The following is an 18316-nucleotide window of genomic DNA, read 5'->3' on the forward strand; positions in this document are numbered from 1 at the left end:
ATGCCATGCCTGGAGTGCTGTGTTCAGTTCTGAGGTCTCCAGCTGGAAGAAGACAAGGAACCACTGGAGAGGGTCCAGTGGAGTGCTATGAATTTAATTAGGGGTCTGGAGCAACTCACTAATGAGGAAAGGCTGAGAGAGCTGGGGCTGTTTAGCCTGGAGAAGGAAAGACTGAGAAGGGATCTTATCAATGTCTATCAGTACCTGAAGGAAGCGCGTCAAGAGGATGGAGCCAGGCATTTCCCAGTGGTGCCAAGCAGTAGGATGAGGGCAGCAGGCAGAAAATGATGCATGGGAAGTTCCAACAGAGCATGAGGAAGACCTTCACTCTGAGGATGACAGAGAACCCAGGGAACAGACTGCACAGGAGAGGTTGTGGAGATAGAAAATTTCTTTCTCTGGAGATACAAACTGTCTTTGAAGCAATCCTGTGCAGCCTGCTCTAGGTGAACCTGCTTTAGCAGGAGGGTTGGACTAGGTGATCTCCAGAGGTGTCTTCCAACCCCAACCATTCTGTGATCGAGTAATTCTGTAACAGCCACTTACTCATCCTCTACCTTTTCTAGATTTTGTTAATTTTTTTTAATGAACTCCATTTCCCCCTTCCATTTTGTATTTCACTGATCCCACTTCTGTTGCAGAAAACAGGAAATAGCCTATAGCAGCAACAACACTGAAGCCAGAAGCACATTGATAGACTCTTACAAAGAAAAAATGTACTTTGCAGGTAGGTATGTTTCCTGAGGACCTCCTAGAAGTGCTATTTTTTTCACATCCAGCCAAAAGTGACACTGTTTCATCTACACTTTTTCAGTCTCCAGGTAAACTGTAGCTACTTTTGTTAGCTTTTCAGAGATTCACAATTGCTCAAGTTACATGATTGAACAAGGTTCCCATGCCACTAGATTTGCAATTTTAATTATACCTATCCTGCATGTTTCACTGAAGTGTTGAAATACTGAATAAATTGGACTAGCTGAAGGAGCTGACATTTCTAGCAGACATGCCCTCGTTGCTGTAGTGTGCCCGAGTTCATTACTGCACATCACCTGCCCACTACCTGCAAATTCCTCACGTACTCAGCTCACATCCCTCTGTACATCAGGAACCTTCATAACTCCAGCTCTCCAGCTACTCTTGTTTCATGTCATCCATTTATCTCCTTTCCGTCAAAGATTTATTCCTGTGGGATCCCTTCAATTTTTTTCCTATTTTTTTTCCTACTGTAGGAAATAAATTATTCAGGGTGTCAACATACTTGAACTAGAACTGAGATGGCAGTAGTTATAATGAAATGCTAATAATTGCCAGGAAAATTACAGAGCTGTTCTCAACTGCTAGGTCTGCCAGGCAGCTGCCAGGAGCACTATGTTTTCCCCCTACTCTTCTTCTTGTTTATTCATTTTTCACCAAAATAGGGCGTTGTTATTCAATTCTGAACTTTCAGAAAACATTCCAGCACTGATTGGATGTGTCATTCAAAAGTGATAACATAATGGACAAAGAAACAGAAGAATGTTTTTCTGTTTAAATAAGGGCTTTTGATGCAGGCTTAGGGTGTGCTTCAACATTACACTTATCAGTTGCCACATCCCTCTGTTGTGTCAATGCAACTCTGTTGGGGTGTATGCTATAATAAATGAGATTGTTTCCATTAGCACTGATTATTTCTCTGAGCTGGCTTGCAGTGCACACTCCTGAAAAGTGTTACTAGTAAAATTCGCCGCTCCTACCCCTCTAGCAGAGGGACAGAAAGGTATAGCAGCTCTGCAAAGGAATTCTTCAAGAATGTTAGTCCTACAGAAATTGTTTAGTCAGAAGCAAAACTTTAATTAAAGACCACTGACACTGTTAAAATTTTCCTGTCCCTCACCTACCTGCTACCACCTCTTAGCCACAGGTAACATGCCACAGGTACTGAAGAATGGTTGAACATACACTCAAGTATGAGATGTGGGAGTGGTGACCACTGTAAGAAGAAAAGCAGCCCAAGCTGCTTTGACTTTTCATGAGGTAAAATACTGTCTTTCAAGCTGTGATTCATGAATGAAGATGGCACAGCAAGTGAGGCAACGGTGTATGCAAAGTGAGGTTTGATTCATGGTTAGCTCAGCATGTGTATACCAGAGGCAGAACAGACAGGTGATCCAGCAGGATTTGGAGCCTCCAGACATTGATTAGCTCAGTCAAATTTCAATGCATGCACTGCTATAGGGGTAGGCTCCTACCTGAGCACTTGCTGTTTGAGCTTCACATGCACTCCCTCAGATGCTGTATAGTGTTGTCTTTTCAGCCATGTAACTACACTGCAGATTAAATTCATGGGATTTCAAATTTCCAGGAGGAATATGTAACTCAGGAGGCATATCCCAGGCTTTCCTTCAAAACTCAAATCAGAGGCCGTTGTAAAAGGTTATTCATTATCTACATCAAAGCCATGCCCACAGGCACTGCTTACTGCACTTTTCAGTGACAAAAATGAGCTCAGCTCATTTCTAAATCACCCATATGCCAACGTGTCAGCCTGCAAGGATTTTATTGATTCACCTTTCCAGGGCATTTTCTGGGCGCCACAAGCAACCCCAAAAGGACTCGATCCTACTGGAGATGGCTTTTCTCTATGATCTAGAGAAGGGAGAAACACACTCTGGGCATGCAGATCATCAAGGGCATTCCTGGGTGTCAGGAACTCTCACATCTGAAATGGTGAAATTGAGAACCTAAGCAAAACCTTCCTCTAAACCAAGCCAGAAAATGCACACCTTTATTAAGCAGAGCGTGAACAAGTGTTTTCCACCACTGGTGTTTGCCCCACACAGCCATTTGTCAATTATAACAACATGAACCAAACCGTGGAGCTGGGGCTGGTTGAGGCAGGGGCACACTCGGGGCTCACAGAGCTCCGGGCAGACAGAGCCCGCCATGCCCGAGCTCCTCATGGCGGGGCTCACACACCTGAGGGGCGGCCGGGCCACGCTGCCCCGCGAGGAGATTGTGTCGAGGGCGGCAGGCAGTTCCGGGCCCCTCAATTCAGGAAGGACATTGAGGCGCTGGAGGGAGTCCAGAGAAAGGGAAGGGAGCTGGTGAAGGTCTGGAGGACAAGTGAGGAGCAGCTGAAGGAGCCGGGGGTGTTTGGCATGGAGCAAAGGAGGCTCAGGGCTGACCTTATCGCTCTCTACCACTGCCTGAAAGGAGACTGCAGCCAGATGGGAATTGGCGCCTCCTCCCAGAAAAACATGGAGAGAACATGAGGGTATAAACTCAAGCTGTGTCAGAGGATGTTCAAGTTGGACGTGAGGAGAAATTTCTTCAGGTGAAGGGTGATTAGACACTGGAATGGACTTCCCAGGGAGATGGTGGAGTCATCGTCCCTGGAGGCGTTTAGGTAAAGCCTGCGCGTAGCACTCAGTGCCACGGTGTAGTTGCCATGGTGCTGTTCGGTCACAGGCTGGACTCGATGACCTCCGAGGCCATCCCATCCTCGCTCATTCCGCATCCCTGTCACTCTGCCGCGCGGCCCGCACGCCCCCTCCGCCCCCGCCCCACGGGGACGCCGGGGAAGCCCCGCCCCGCCCCCGCCTGGCACGTGACCTGCACCGCCCTCAGAGCCACCGCCTGGCCCCGCCCCGCGCTCGCGCCGAACGCTTCCGGCCGAGGGCCGGCGGAGAAGCGCGCATGCGCGGCGGAACCCGGAAGCGCCCGAGCGGTGCAGCCGGGGCGGGAGGCGCTGCCGGCGGCGCTGCGTGCGCGGCGCTCCCGCGGCCCGGCCGGCCCGGGGTGGGCGCGGAGCCTCGGGGCGCTGTGCAGGGCCAGGTAAAGGGGCCCTGAGGGGGCGTGGGCCCGCGGGAGGGACGTGCGAGGATGTGTCCCGAAGGTACGGGCGCGGGGTTCCCGGGTTTGTGAAGGTATCCGGGTGAAGCCGCGGCGGTGACGGGACCAGGAAGGGTCGCCTCAGGGCGGCGGGGGTTTGGGAAAGGGTGTGGGGAGGGATGGGAGTGATGGCAAGCCATAATGTAACCTCAGCTGGGTTCATGAAGGATGTTGGTTTCTTGAAGTTCGGGCCGGCTTGTACACGGTGCTGAGACCGATGAGGTGCATCTAAGGCGATATTTTAGTGTGGACTCTTATCAGTTAGGAGTTACCCTTTTTTGATGTTATCCAAATTTGTCCTTTTGATGAATCCAAAAAGGAGTTTTCCTGTCACTTAAATGCTGTGTGAAAGCAAGGTGCACTGCTCGATCACCTTTTCTGTGTCTTCGTTTGTTTGGTTGCCTTTTCTTTTGAACAAACCAGTTACCAGTTCATGCAAACACAGATATGTGTGTGTGAATGTACATATATATTATATGGAACCTGAAAATTCGTAAATGTAAATAGATGTGCTTGTGTCTTTCTATACAATTGATCTGTATATGTAACTGTATAAACTCTGACTGTAAATGATGCTTAGAATGATTTTCATACATTCAAACAATGGGAGTGTTGCATTATTGCAAATTAGACTGGAGCTATATAACTGACATCTCAATTTCTTGTCCTTTTCCTAGTGCTTGAGCTGTAACACAGAGATCTTCCAGAATGCTGGAGTCCTATGTAACTCCTATTTTGATGAGTTATGTGAATCGCTACATAAAGAACTTGAAGCCTTCAGATCTGCAGTTGTCGCTCTGGGGAGGAGACGTTGTGCTCAGTAAACTTGAATTGAAGTTGGATGTACTTGAACAGGTATGTTATGTTTATAGCAGTTGCAGTCCATGTCTCTGATTTAAAAGAAGTTGTCTGAATTAAGAGTGGTCTGCACAGCTAAGTAGTAACTTAGTGCTTGTTGGTTTTCTTCTTATGCAAGTATTTCCCCCTCCTGTACTTAGTTATTCTTGCTTTAATTTCATGCCATTTGTTTAGCAGTGAATGGTAATTCTTTACACATTCTGTAAGTTATGGAGTGTGAAGAGAGGCTTTTTCGTGGATGGTTTCTTCTTTCAGTAACTATTGTTTTATGGTAGGAGCATTAATTGAATTGCTTTCCCAGTCATATTTACAAATTATATATAGTAACTAAGTTGAAAGCTCACCAAGTAAAGTAGAATCTCTTTTTAATTATGCATGCTAAACACATTTGTGCTTTGTATTGTTTTACAACTTCAGATTTCATTGTTCCAGTTCTATCTAAACTTGAGTAATTGAGGAATAGATTTGATCATCTGGTTTCTGTGGATTAAATCAAAGACACAGTACAAATTAGCCTTAAAACAACAAGCTTGAGCAAGTAAAACACTAGATACAGAATTTGGAGCCTGCTGTCAGTATGCAGTGATAAAGCCTTAGCACAGGGATGGTTTCTTTTCATGCTTATCTGAGTTGACAACTTGAATGTGTGAGACTGATAAAGCTGCTTTCTGTTGTGCATGGAGTGGCAGGGCTTAGCTGGAGTTCTGTGGCCAGATCTAGTCCAAACAAGTGAAGGAGCTGAGGGAAATGCAGCAAAGAATGGGAAATTTTTGAAATACGTCCCTTGAAAGAAGAATAAAGTATACAGGGAATGTGTTTTTAATGTTGACTAAAATGAGACAAGATGGGGCAAGAATTATTTGGATCTGACCAGAAGCAATTGAATAAATTGCATGTTGGGAGACTTAGGTTTGACATAAATGGAAATCTCATTTATGTGTCTGCTTATGAGGCATTGGAATAGGCTGGGGCGACTGTGTGTCTGTTGGGAACACCTTTTAAAATGTGAAAAATTAATACATATGGTTAATTAAGAATCTCTGATCCTGTTCTGGAAGAAGAGAAATCTTACAAGAGATCTTGCTCTGCTTTCTGTGCTTTTTAAAGAACCTTACTTGTCTTCCTTCAAGTATTTCGTAGCCCCTGTATTTTCTCTCAAGTCTGTTACTGGGTGCATACAAGTACAATACAAAGTCTATTACTTGTCCATACAGCTGATTTTCTGTAGGATGTGTTCCCCTGTGAGCTTTTTTAAATGCATATGTACAAAGAAGGGTTGATCAGAAAGGAGTTCTGGAGGTCATCTAGTCCAGCCTCCTGTTTTGAGCAGAGCTGTTGCCAGCATTATGTCAGACATGATGTGTTTTTCTTCAACTGGATCTTGAACTCTGTCTTGTGAGAAGCTCTTCTCTAGGTAAGGTGTTTCAGTGCTCTGCTGTGCAGAGAAAATTTGTCCTAACAACAGATGATGACTTGGGATGAATATATCAAACATGCTGTATTACCTGTCACTATCAGAATTTTGCTGCTGTCATTGATGGTGTTCCCTTTGCAGTAGTTGCAGTTGGCTGGTAGGTGATCCCTTGCTTCATCTTTGTCTGCCTATGAACTGGGTTCCTAAATATCCAGCTCAACCTGATAATGTTATGGCACTTGTGACAAATACTACCATGTGTACCCATGGCCATTTGAATGGGAATGTGAATAAGTGATGGATGCAAAATTTAGCTCAGACCCATTGTTTTTACATTATTTGGCTGTGTGGTTGTAAGATACAGTTATCTTCATTTGGCTCTTATTATTCTTTGGAACTTGTCTGGACCCACAGATGAGAGTGGGTCCAGTGTTTTGTTTTGGTTTTTTTTTTTTTTTTTGTGGTGGGGATGGTGTTTATTTCTGCTCAGCAAAACTCTTTGAGTAAGCACTGTGCAGTAATGCAAAGTATCCAACCCTTGCAGCTTCAGGAGCTCCCTTGAAAAAGCTGGTCTCTAAAAATTGTATGTATCATTTTAGCTGGGTTCTCTCCCTGGATGGATTCATGATACCTAAAGTTAGTTTCCTTAACTGCTGTGCTCTTGTTCTGTCCTGGGTTGTGATCCCCAGCCTGGTTCCCTGCTCTTTATCTGACATGAACACAGCTTTAATTTCATGCTTCAGGATCTTGGATACAAATCCACCTATTCTGGATGTATTTTCTAGAGCCTTAATCATTTTCAGAGAATTCCATGTTCTGTGGAGTTACACATGGTTTTTGGGAGTGTTAGCATAGGTGAAAAACTACCTGGATGAAGCACTTTATAACAGATTTGGGAACAAGCGTGTGCTTCCTGCTCCATGCACTTTAGGTGATGTTAGTGTTCCAATGTCATGTTGTGCTGTTCTGAGCCACCCAACAGAATTCCAAAGGACAGATAAGAACAAAGCATGAACTGCTGTTTGTCTTATAGAAGATTTTAATTTTTTTTTTTTTTTACCAAATTGAAGCCAATACCTCTTGAGATCAGATGAAATACAGTTCTTGACAGAAGATTTACCAAATCTGAAGAGAATGTTCCAGTATCTGGAAATACTTTGCATGTTTTTAACATATATTTTTGTAAGTTTTATGCTTTCATTAAACTAAGCTGAACATCATTGTAATAACTCTTAGGGTCTGTCCTTCTGCCTGTCCCCCTTTTTTTTTGTACAAGCCAATTCTGTTGTGGAAGTCAAGTACTAGTTTGTACTTAGCTTGAATATTCTAGGTACAGTGTAGCTTTTGTATATAATTATATCACCCTCTGAATAGCCAGTTGATTTCATTATAATTATCTTCAGTTGAAGATTAAATCTAATAAAATTTTGATTTTTTTTTTCCTTTCCTGAATGATTCAATTACTAGAAGACTGAACATACAAAAAATTTTGGAAATGTACATCTGTACATAATATGCACATTTTACAAAACTACTTCAATCAAGTAGTTTTTAATAAAATATTGAAACTAATACTTTAAATATTGTTTTTTTGGAAAAGCATTTTAAGCACTTTTGTCAAGTCTTATGTGAAGCCCCCAGAGTACCAGAGATAAGAGAGCTACCTCTGAACTTGTTAACTAGCTTGTGTGTAGTATATGTGTTGACACAGTAGTACCAAAAAGATGACACTCATCGTGATTCTTCTTGCTGCTTATGTCTATTCCCATAATTAGTTTTTAGCTGTTTTGCAAATGCAGAAGGGAAAGATTAAGTATTCTTTGGAAGACAAAGGATACCTTGATCTAAAAAGAATTTGTATAGAAAGAAACATGAAAAATTCTAATGTACTTAAAATAGATGGGAATATTGAAATATCCTTATTTTAAGTCTCTTTCATATGCCACTGGTTACTTGTGAAATACAGCCTTGACTGTGAAGAAAAGGTATTTGAGTTAACACTGATGTGGAGAACAAGTACTCACCTATCACCCCAACTTTTAGAATAGTTTGTGTTTTGTGTTTTAGAATAGTTTGTGTTTTAGAATAGTCTTGTGTTTTAGAGCAAGGGGAGATTTTAAGGAAAGGGGAATTATGATCATCTAGTCTGTAGTCTTACATGTTAGTCACTTATTTATGGGTCAAGCCCAGAAGTTTGGTTTGAGTCATATATATTTTTGTGAAGGATTTATATGATTAAATGGAAAATCTGAAATGTGAAGTTTAATCAGTCATGGGTATAGAAGAAATATTAAGAATTTCAAGCAATGCTTAATGAAAGGAGAAAGATTGCATGGAAACAGGGAGGAATAAAAGTGTTCTTTGTTATGTTGTGTTATGAACAAGTTAGTTAACTTGGCCCACATTTGTGTTGTCTACTGAGTAGTACAGTAAAGAGTTCTCTACACTGCTTTATTCTAATTGCCCTACCTGTGACCAGGACAATGGATTTCCTGACTGACAGATAACATTTGTATCTAATTTTCCTTTGAAAAAGAACTATCTTCTAAATATTTTGTGCATTTGCTTTTATCACCTATTATTTTGAAATAATTCCTACTTCTGTTTCTTTTAATATCTTATGGCTAACTAGACAAAAGTGAGAATGTGTTAAATCCATCCAGCAAATAGTGGAAAACCAGCGATTCTAGAATGTCTTTTGAAGTAAAGACAAGCCAGGATCTCAATAGATGTTGTGGTATTTATGAGTGACAAAAACTTATAGACCTACAAGTTCAGAAGGGGAGTTTATTTCTATTATTGTTAACAGTGGTAGTTTGCTGCCTTGATCTTTGAAAGCATTGTCTCTTATGTTGTAATGTATTTTTAGATTGCATGTTTTTTATAATTTATTTCTGTGCCACACTTCATGTATGTCCCCAGTTCCCACCTCTCCCCCCCACCAAAAAAAGCTCTGGAACAGAAGACACTGCTTAAGTTATTGTATAATTAATCATATAGCAAGATCTGTAGCAAAATAGCCCAATATTTGCTTTTCTAAAAAAGTGTCTTAACTAAAACTGTCTGGATGAAAATTTTATTTTTGTTGCTTGTGTGCCTAGGGCTGGTTTTTTAGGAGAGACTTTGGGCTAAAATCCTGAAGTGTAGTAGTGAACGAGATCAAGAAAAAACACTTTGTAAAAACAAATCAACAATTTTCTTTGAACTTTTAATGAGAAAGTCTGAAACTGTGGTCTCAGAATGGGGACTTGAAATTAGTTGTGACCTTGTGTAAGCATGGTTGAAGGAGTTGAGTTTTTGTAGTATGAGGTGGGTGTGGTTTTTTATACTTCATTAATCAGTACTCACTAAGGCCCAAAAACTAATTTACAAACTAAAAGCTGTACTTGGCAAAAAAGTAGAGCTATAATTTTGTGTAGTTTCCTCCTCTGAAAATTTTGTCAGCAGTGAATATGCAATACTCTTAGCTGCTGGATACCGGATAAACTTCTTCATAGTACCAGTAGAAAGCTTTAGGAGCTATCACCTGCTTTAGGGACACTTTAGGGAAAGTGTTCCCTAAAATTGCTTCTCTGTAGTTACTGTGATGGTGTGGGTATGGGTAAGAATAGTTGACTTGCTTCTAGTCATCCTGAGGACTCTCAAGATGTAAACCTGTCACAGGTGTAAATGGTGATTTTTTCAACTCTGAACCTACGAGATGATAACTACTTAAGAAAATCAAACTTTTTAGGGGGCTTTTAAAACATACCACTAAGATTTGATTATATATTAATTATTCATTAATTTATCACTGATACATTTATTTATTTCAATATATTTAGGCAAAAAATTAAATTAGCTATTTTGACGGAAATATTGTATAGGCATACTTCAAGACTTTATAGTACATATCAAATAGTAAATGCAAAATGCCCTTGTCTCCAAATTTTATTAATATAGAAGTTCTGTACATAGATCAAGGGTCAAGCAGTGCAGGAAAAGAGGCTTTCTGGATCCAGTGGTAGATGTGTGTCTGACATTCCCTAGCAACTTGCCTGCTTGATTTCTGAGTTTCATGGACCTTCTCTGTGTAACATCTGTTCATTCATAGGAACTCTATGTTGAATGAGATGCATGTACCTAACCTGAGCCAAGGGGCAAAGGTGCTTAAGCCCTGGCTTGCCAGGATAATTCTGGAGTCCTGAACAAAGGTTTGTGTTCCTGAGTTTACCAAAATACAGTTAAGAACCTGTGTGTGCTGATCAGCAGCAGTATCAACAGGAGCCAGCAATGCACCCTGGCAGCCCAGAGGACAAACCCCTTCCTGGGGTGCATCAAACTCAGCCTCCCCAGCCGGTCACAGAGGTGACTGTCCTGCTGTACAGCCTTGGTGCAGCCTGGCCTTGAGCTCTGTGTGCTGCTCTGGGCCCCACAGCTGAAGAATGTGGGTAAAGGATGAGAATGTGTCCAGAGGAGGGCAACAAAGGTGGTGAAAGGGCTGGAGGCAATGTCCTGTTTGAAGGGACTGAGGACTTTGGGCTTGTTTGAAGAAAAGGAGGCTGAGTGGTGACCTCACAGCTCTCTACATCTTCCTGAGGAGGGGACATGGAGAGGAAGATGCTGAGCTCTTCCCCCTGGTATTTGGGGATAGGACATGTGGGAATGGTTCAGGGCTGAAGCAGGGGAGGCTTAGACTGGACATCAGGATGCATTTCCTTACTGAGAGGGTCAAACACAGGAACAGGCTTCCTGCAGGAGGTTGATGCCCCAAGCCTGCCAGTGTGTAAAAGGCATTTGGAGAATGTCTTTAATAACATATTTTGACTTCTAGTCAGCCGTGAATTGGTCAGGCAGTTGGACTACGTGGTCACTGCAGGTTGGCCAAAACTGCTTCCCTGTATCTGGGATACTTAGATTCACTTACTTCTCAACCTGAGAATATACTGCACTTGTAGTTCCCAGCATCTAAGATGATGATAAAAATACCAGGCTACAAGCAATTTGAAGGGAAGATGCATTGCTTTTTCTCCATTAAAACTTGATAGTAAAAAATATCAGAATACGAGATTTTAGAAAAGTGAAAAGATGAAGAATCCCTGAAACCTCAGCATTGGAATACTTAGTATTGAGAATGCTGACTTAAAATTCTAACATATTGAATACTGCTTCTTTATTTTACAGTAAACAATTGTTTTCCATGTCCCAAATCTTGATTGCCAGTCCTGGGACCACTCTCTAGCCTGACCTGAGAGCTCTCTAGCTCTCTTCTGTTGGTTAAGCGTTGAACTAATTTTTTGCAGAACACCTGAAGCTACTGGGAAATTGCAGCTCTTTGTACACTTTGTATTGTCTCTACACCAGTTTACTTAGTTGAGTACGTTTAGATTAAACTTTGGCACCTTATTTCCTGCTGAATTTGCTGCAAGCAGCAGCTGATTCCCTGAGGCTGTCCTGCAGAGTTGTGATCTGTGCCTGGGCATTTGTTGGAAGCTCTAGACTGACTTGCACAAGTTTTTAAACCAGTGAGACATCTTCATTAGACCTTGCTGTGTAGGAGTCTGGTTTTGCTAATGAAAAATTTAATAACTTTGTATTTACTAAATAGTTTGATGTGAAAGGTGCAACAATGGGCCAGTCTTATGAGAACTGAGCTCTTAAAACGCTTAAGCACTAAAATATTTCAAAAGAAATTGCCTTACTGTGGCATTGTCAATATTTAATTCCAAATTTGTACTCTTCACAGTAATACTGGTTGCATATCGGTTTATTCACTCTGCTTCACTCTGTTTGTTTCTACTTGTACCTTGAATAGCAAAACACTTTGCAGTAGCTTCATGTGAGGGAGGAGAGGTGGCTTTAAGCTATCTTTTATTATCAAGGACCTGGTAACCCAAATGTCTCCTTTGAACAGACTAATTGTGACCTAATGGTGTGAGTGATTATAAAGGCAAATGCCAATCACTGCTGATTAGGGGACGGAAAATAACTTTTGACTTGTGATAGAGCATAACTATTTTGAGTTACAAATGTGTCTGGAATTTTGATATGTTTCAGTAGTTAATTCTGCATTCTTTGTTGTTGTTAGGAGCTGAAACTGCCATTTACTTTTTTAAGTGGGCATATTCATGAGCTTCGGATTCATGTGCCATGGACAAAATTGGGATCAGAGCCAGTTGTCATCACTATCAATACAATGGAATGCATCTTGAAGTTAAAGGATGGGGCTCAGGTAAGAAATGTCATGAATGCTTTTCCAACATTGTGAGGTTGATGAGAATAGGAGCTTCTATAGGCCACTTTCTTGAAAGTCTCCTGAAGGATCTGGCATGTGAAATTGTGATCCCTTTCATTTTCTGAGAGGCTCATGTTTTTCTTCTTGTCACTGTTAATATCTTCCTTTATGCTTATTTTTAAACTCTATTAGCTGTAGCTGTGTTCTTGCAGATATGAAAGCAAGTTAATAGTGCTCTGTCAGATTTCTCCTATGACAGAGAAGAAATGGATTTCAAGAGCAATGCTGTGTGCTTCCAGCTTTTGTCTCCCAAGCAGCAGTGCTGGTTGCTTGAGTCAGCTGTATGTGGCACAAATCAGCACTGGACATTTTTCAAAAGTGTTGCTGTTATTGAAGGAATGCTTTGAAGATTCTGGAGTCTAAGTAATTTTTGCCTTTAGTAATTATATTGCTTGCCTGAGTGTACTTGGAAGACTTTTTGTATATAAGGCTCTTCAGGGTTTTTTTTTCTTTTAGTTGCTCAGAATAATTTGTGCATTAGGCTGTTTTCACAGGCTCAGGTAAGGTTTCCTTCTGACATGATGAAGCTAAAATATGCAGTGCCTCAATTTTTGTCATATGTCTAACTTGGTTAACTAAAAAGTACTTGATTATGTTAATGTTGAACTTGTGGGTCTTTTTTTTTTAATCAGCATGGTGCTTTAATTCTAGAGAGGCTTCCAAGTTTGTTTTGGTTGTTGGTTTTTTAAAAACCTTGTTCACATTTTGATTCAACAGTGCTTTGTTTATATTAAGGATCATGCAAACAAAAATTCCAGTTTGTGAAAAACTCAAGTGTTTGGTAGGGTGCTTGATGAGCTGTTAACATTTAACATCAATAACTAGACACAAGGCAGCAAGAGCATTGGAAAACACTTTCCTGTTTGATATTTCTTGATACAGCCTTTTACAGTTGCAGAACTAGGAGGTTTTTTTGCTGGAGTAGAAATCTCTAGTCCTAGCCACCCACAGAGGACATGTTTGCATTCTGTAGTTACACTTAGTCTGTGTGCATGTGTGGATGTGCATATATGCACACTACCAGCCAAATATTAAGTACTTTTCCAAAGTTAAGGTAAGCTTTTGAGACCAGATGTTCCATGAGATGTGTGTTTGTGGGAGCAGCAAATTGCAACTAATTATGAGTTGCAGAAAAAGATTTGTAGCCCATGACTTTGTGCAACCCAGAACTAATATTTGATATTGGACCTTGCAGATGGCTACTGCTGAAATGATCAGATTTCCTGCTTGCGTGGTATTTGAAACTTAAATTTTGTGGTGCATACATCAAAAGGTCAAGTGTCATGAATGTAAAACACTCTCAAAACAAGTATTTGTTACAGATGTTTAAGATTCAGAGGCAAGAAAAGAGTTTTGAAAATTGCAACTGACATTTGAACAAATTATTCATTGGTATGTATGCTCAGGAGAGTAAAATTTGAGTCTGTGCCATAGAAGGATTATCTTTGATGAACAAGAATGTAGATGAAAACACTTTTATGCTGTTTTTTAGGGTATAGTTTAAAAAGTTGACATTCAACTTTGAATGAAATGAATTTCATTTTTTGAATTACTATTTGAAAGTGTTCAAAGTATGGCAGTGTACTTGGCTAAAACCAATTGTCATAAAAAATTTTGTAATCAATGAATAAAAAATATGAATGAAATATTTCTATGGAAAGTGGTAGTGAAATGAACTTTCAGCGAGTTTAGCTCCAGTTGGAACTGTTCTGCCAGGAACTTCATGTCAGTGAAGAGCATGATTAGCAAGAAAGCTTAGTTTAGTTCTCAAATTGATTGGCTTGACCCTGTATTTCCTTCCTCAGGTGAGACCTCTAATGAGCACAGGGATAATTTCACCTGAGTAAAAAATAAAGTTCTTGACCTCAACTTAGTGAGATGTGTTTTCTTTGGAAAGGTATTATTTTACAGAAATGTGAAAAACAATGTTTCTGTTGAAGATATATGAAGGTTAAAATACATGGCATTGTTTGAAGCTATTATCCAGTGGACCCTACAGAAGAAGGAAGAGAGGGTTTTGCTCTCATCTTTGAAGAGTTTTGTTCCTTGGGGTGCTTTTGTGATATGTTTTACTGTGATGCTGTGTCATTGTTCGTTCAGCTTCAGTATTAGTTTAGTTAGGTTTTTTTGTTGTTCATGCTTATTGCAGCATCTCCTCAGCTAAGTTTCAATTAGACAGTAATGGCTCATATTCTAGTTTTATGCAAAAATTCTTTTTCTAAGCAGAACTGTTGCATAAGTGGTAAGTTCACTTAATGATGTACAAAATCCAGAATTCTGTAGAATTAGTGGTATTTACATTTTGAAGGTCTTTGCTTTTCCCCTTCTGTGCTTTGTTTCCTTTTTCTCCTTTTCTACATCTGGCAGTACTACTTCTAAAACTCAGGTGTTTATGTACAGTATCCACTGTGGATACTTTACAAGAAAATGAAACTGAAGTGCATCAACTTTGCAGTGAGTAAAGGGCTGTTCTATTGAACATGCTTTGTTTATGAATTTTTGGTTATGACTTTGGTTAGTGTCAGTACTTGAAATAGAATTTGGCTTTGAGGTGTTCCACATTGCTTTTTGATGTCTGTCAGCCTAATGCAACTGTGCCTGGCTTTTTTTTTTCTCTTGATCTAATCTTCTGCAGCACTGAGTTTTAAATATGAGCATTTATAATGTTCTCAAATATGTTGGTATGATTTTAAAATCTGTTCTTAAACACTTTAATGGGATTCTGAAGTTTGCTTGACTTGTATTTAAGTTATAGTAATTGACTTTCCTCACTCTGTTCTCCATGAGTGCTATATTTTGGTTTAGAAAGTGGTTGAAGTTCCAGTATTTTATGTTCTTCTCATTACCTATCTCTATGTATTAAATCTCTGACTTCATATAGAATTGAAACCATTTTTTAAAATCTGTATTGATTGCTGCTTTTTCTATGAGAGGTTTTCTCCCTTTGTCCTGTTGGACTGTTCTTTCTCTTTCTCTAACTCTTTCTCTTCTACACATTTTTTTTCAATATATTTGAAATTGTTTGCTACTTTTTCTTCCCCTCTCAGTGCTAAGATATCTCCATGCTCAAACCAGAGGCTTTAAAGTTTAGGTAGTGTAAATTGGGAAGGACAAGCCTGTAAGCCTTTGTCTGTTTTCTTCACCTTCCTGCCATTATAACTAACCACAAGATTATTCTTCATGTTCCACTTTGAATTCTGTGCTTTTTTGTCTTGGAACTGATGCAAATGAGGAGATCAAGGAGAAATGTGTTATTTGTATTACTGCTTCACATTTGAGTCCTTGCCTTTAAGAAGAACACAGTGCACCAGAAATATGCTGATGTGTATGAAGGCTCCCTGTACTCCAAGGATAATTAATTGTGGAACTGGGGAAGTCTGTTAAGTTGAAGCACTTAGAGGCACACAGGGAAACCAAGCAGTTTGGATCAGCATACAGACAACTGAGCATTGCTCCTTTCATGAGGCATTACCAAGAAAGCTGTGAAGGAGCAGGATAACTGTGGAGGCAGTGGAGAACAGCCCACAAGCATGACTGTCAGAATACCAGACATGTTCTTACCTGACTGCTGTAGAGACTGCCACCAAAGAATGCTGGAAGCAGAAATTGGTCTTGACCAGGAAATGACTGAGATGGGAGATAAGGCGCGTTGACATATGAAGGACTTTGAAGGTAAAGACAGAAGGCTTGTGTTTGATGAGGGTATAGTTATATGAAGTCTTTGCTTAGGTGGTAAAGCTAGCTCCAGATCTGAAGCAGTGCTCTTAGTGTTTTTTTTCCCTCACCTGAGTTGTAGTAATTCGGTTGAATGTGGCTGTATGGACAAACAGTGCTGTTTTTTTCCATTTGAGACTACAAGTCTGGTGTTGTGTGACAGCAGAAATATGATAGGACTTGAAGTCAGAAGATTTAACTAACAGTCTTTAGTGGCTCACCTTTATGCTTTTTATTTGCTCATGGGGAAGCTGAAGGTCTTTATTTTTTAAATAAATTTCATTTGGTACTTAATTTCATAGTAGTGTATTTAGTTCAGTAAACCTGATACTGAATTCTAGCAAAATTTAAGGCAAAGATTACATCGAGAATTGCTCTATAGGAAGCAAACTATGTTATCAGCTAGTGTTGAATCATATCAAGTTAAGGATGAATATGAAATTCTAATTAAGCAGCCAGTTCATGATGCTCTTATTTTAATAGAGCAATATCAGAAAAAAGAGGATTTTGTTTCTGTGTGCATGCATACAAATTAGTGTATATATGGGTAAAAAGAAAAATTCCCCGTATTATTTTGAATTGAAACAAATTGCTTTGTGAAAATCAGACTGTAATTTAGTGTTTTCCAAAGGTTCAGGAAGGTTTGGCAGATTCTTTTGTTGGGTTTTGTGCATTTTCTGTCAAGAGCTCTTGTCTGAAGGCTTCTTATGTTTTCTATAAATTGCTCTATGTGAACATAAGTGTTTTAGGAGGTTCTCTTTCAACTATATTATCCTTTTAAGGGATAAATGTCACAAATGTCTTGGAAAAACACTTAATAAACTTACTCTTTCAATAGAGGAAGTAGTAAAGGGAGGCTAAAAAAGGCTTTGCAGCATTTGTTGTCTTTCTCCAGTGATTTCAAATGAGAGGCTGAGGAGGGGATGAGCAGCTTTGCTTAAAGCTGGGTAAATAATCACATGTACTAGCTGGGCATGCAAGAGTGACCATGTAATTTACTTATTTTTGTTCCTGCTAACCACTTTAATAGACTTTAAAAGCAAGTCATCTGATGCTTGAGATTGCAATAATTATGCTTATGAAAGAAAAAATTGCCTTTGTGAATTTGTTCAAAGACTCCTGCAGGCGTATTTCTTAATACTCTAGCTGTAGGAGTCCTGCCACTGCCCTTGTGTTGCCTCAGTCTGAATACCTGTCTTGTTTACCTGAATGCCTATTAATGTGTTCCTAATTTTGGACAGTTTTCATGTGGATTTGCCAGTATATTTCTGTTTGAGTCCTTTTCAGGGCTAAGTAATGGTGATTTCACATGTCTGAAACTGATTACTGTGAAAGGTATGAGAGATCTTGTTTGATTCCTTCTGTGCTTTTTCCTGGCTCCTAGGACATCTTTCAGTGTTGATGTGCTGCCTACAGGCCAAGATAGTGTGGCACCTTTGACCTAATCCTACTGCTTACTCTGGAGCAATGAACCTTGCTTTTAGGTGTTAGCCTTGCTTTTAGATGTTTCTGGTAAAGAACAATACTTGGACGCAGTTCTGCTTTCTGGCTTGTGCAACCCTGGATGACATCTTCAACAGCTGTGCTGTACCTAACTCCTGAGAACACCCACAGGGACGAGGCATAGTAAGCTGTCCCACTATCTTGGAACACATGTGACTTGATGTGAGAAGGAACTGACTGGGAAGATGCTTTTCTGAGCAGCCAAACAGTGGGTGACCAAGCAAGAGAGGGGATGTATGAGAGCCCGGTGTCAGGCATATTTACTGTGATAGTAGGTTCAAGGACAGAAAGAGCAGTCCTAAATGTAGCTGGGACTGTATTCTTGCAAAGAGCTCTGATTTTGAATGCAGTTCTTGTCAAGAAAATCTTTTGATGTTGTCAAAACAGTTAACAGTCTTGATCTTAAAGACCCTTTCCAACGTAAATGATTCTGTGATTCTAAAATTGGGTTGGTCAGTAGGTATTAAGGCTGCATAACGTCAGTGTTTTTCAATGGCTTTTTTTATTTAGATGAATGCACTTTGCATGTTGTGAAGAGACAGCCAGGTGAGAATATGGCCCTGTGTTGGTATAGGTGTTGCAGCTTAAGGAAGCTGCCAGGAGCTGTGTGTAGTTATGGTTTTCCCTTCAGTTCTGTAGCAGCAGTTTTACCAATCACATCAGGATAATATAACGACAAGTAA

The 18316-nt window shown here is 40.2% G+C and overlaps 1 protein-coding gene across 5 annotated transcripts in view; it reads left to right on the forward strand.

The window, feature by feature from the left end:
- Nucleotides 1-3715: 3715 nt before the first annotated feature.
- VPS13B (vacuolar protein sorting 13 homolog B) overlaps nt 3716-18316 on the forward strand; it is a 429942-nt gene continuing 415341 nt past the window's right edge. For 4 of the 5 annotated variants that reach the window (XM_041413097.1, XM_041413101.1, XM_041413100.1 and 1 more), the window contains exons 1-3: nt 3716-3874; nt 4548-4725; nt 12210-12353. In XM_041413097.1, the coding sequence (XP_041269031.1) occupies nt 4579-4725; nt 12210-12353 (291 nt within the window). In that variant the 5' untranslated portion in view covers nt 3716-3874; nt 4548-4578. The remainder of the gene's footprint in view (nt 3875-4547; nt 4726-12209; nt 12354-18316) is intronic. The other variant, XM_041413098.1, reaches the window with a different exon arrangement.

The sequence above is a fragment of the Onychostruthus taczanowskii genome, unplaced genomic scaffold (genome assembly GCF_017590055.1).
Source record: "Onychostruthus taczanowskii isolate IOZ18803 unplaced genomic scaffold, ASM1759005v1 scaffold4, whole genome shotgun sequence".
NCBI classification, from domain to species: domain Eukaryota; kingdom Metazoa; phylum Chordata; class Aves; order Passeriformes; family Passeridae; genus Onychostruthus; species Onychostruthus taczanowskii.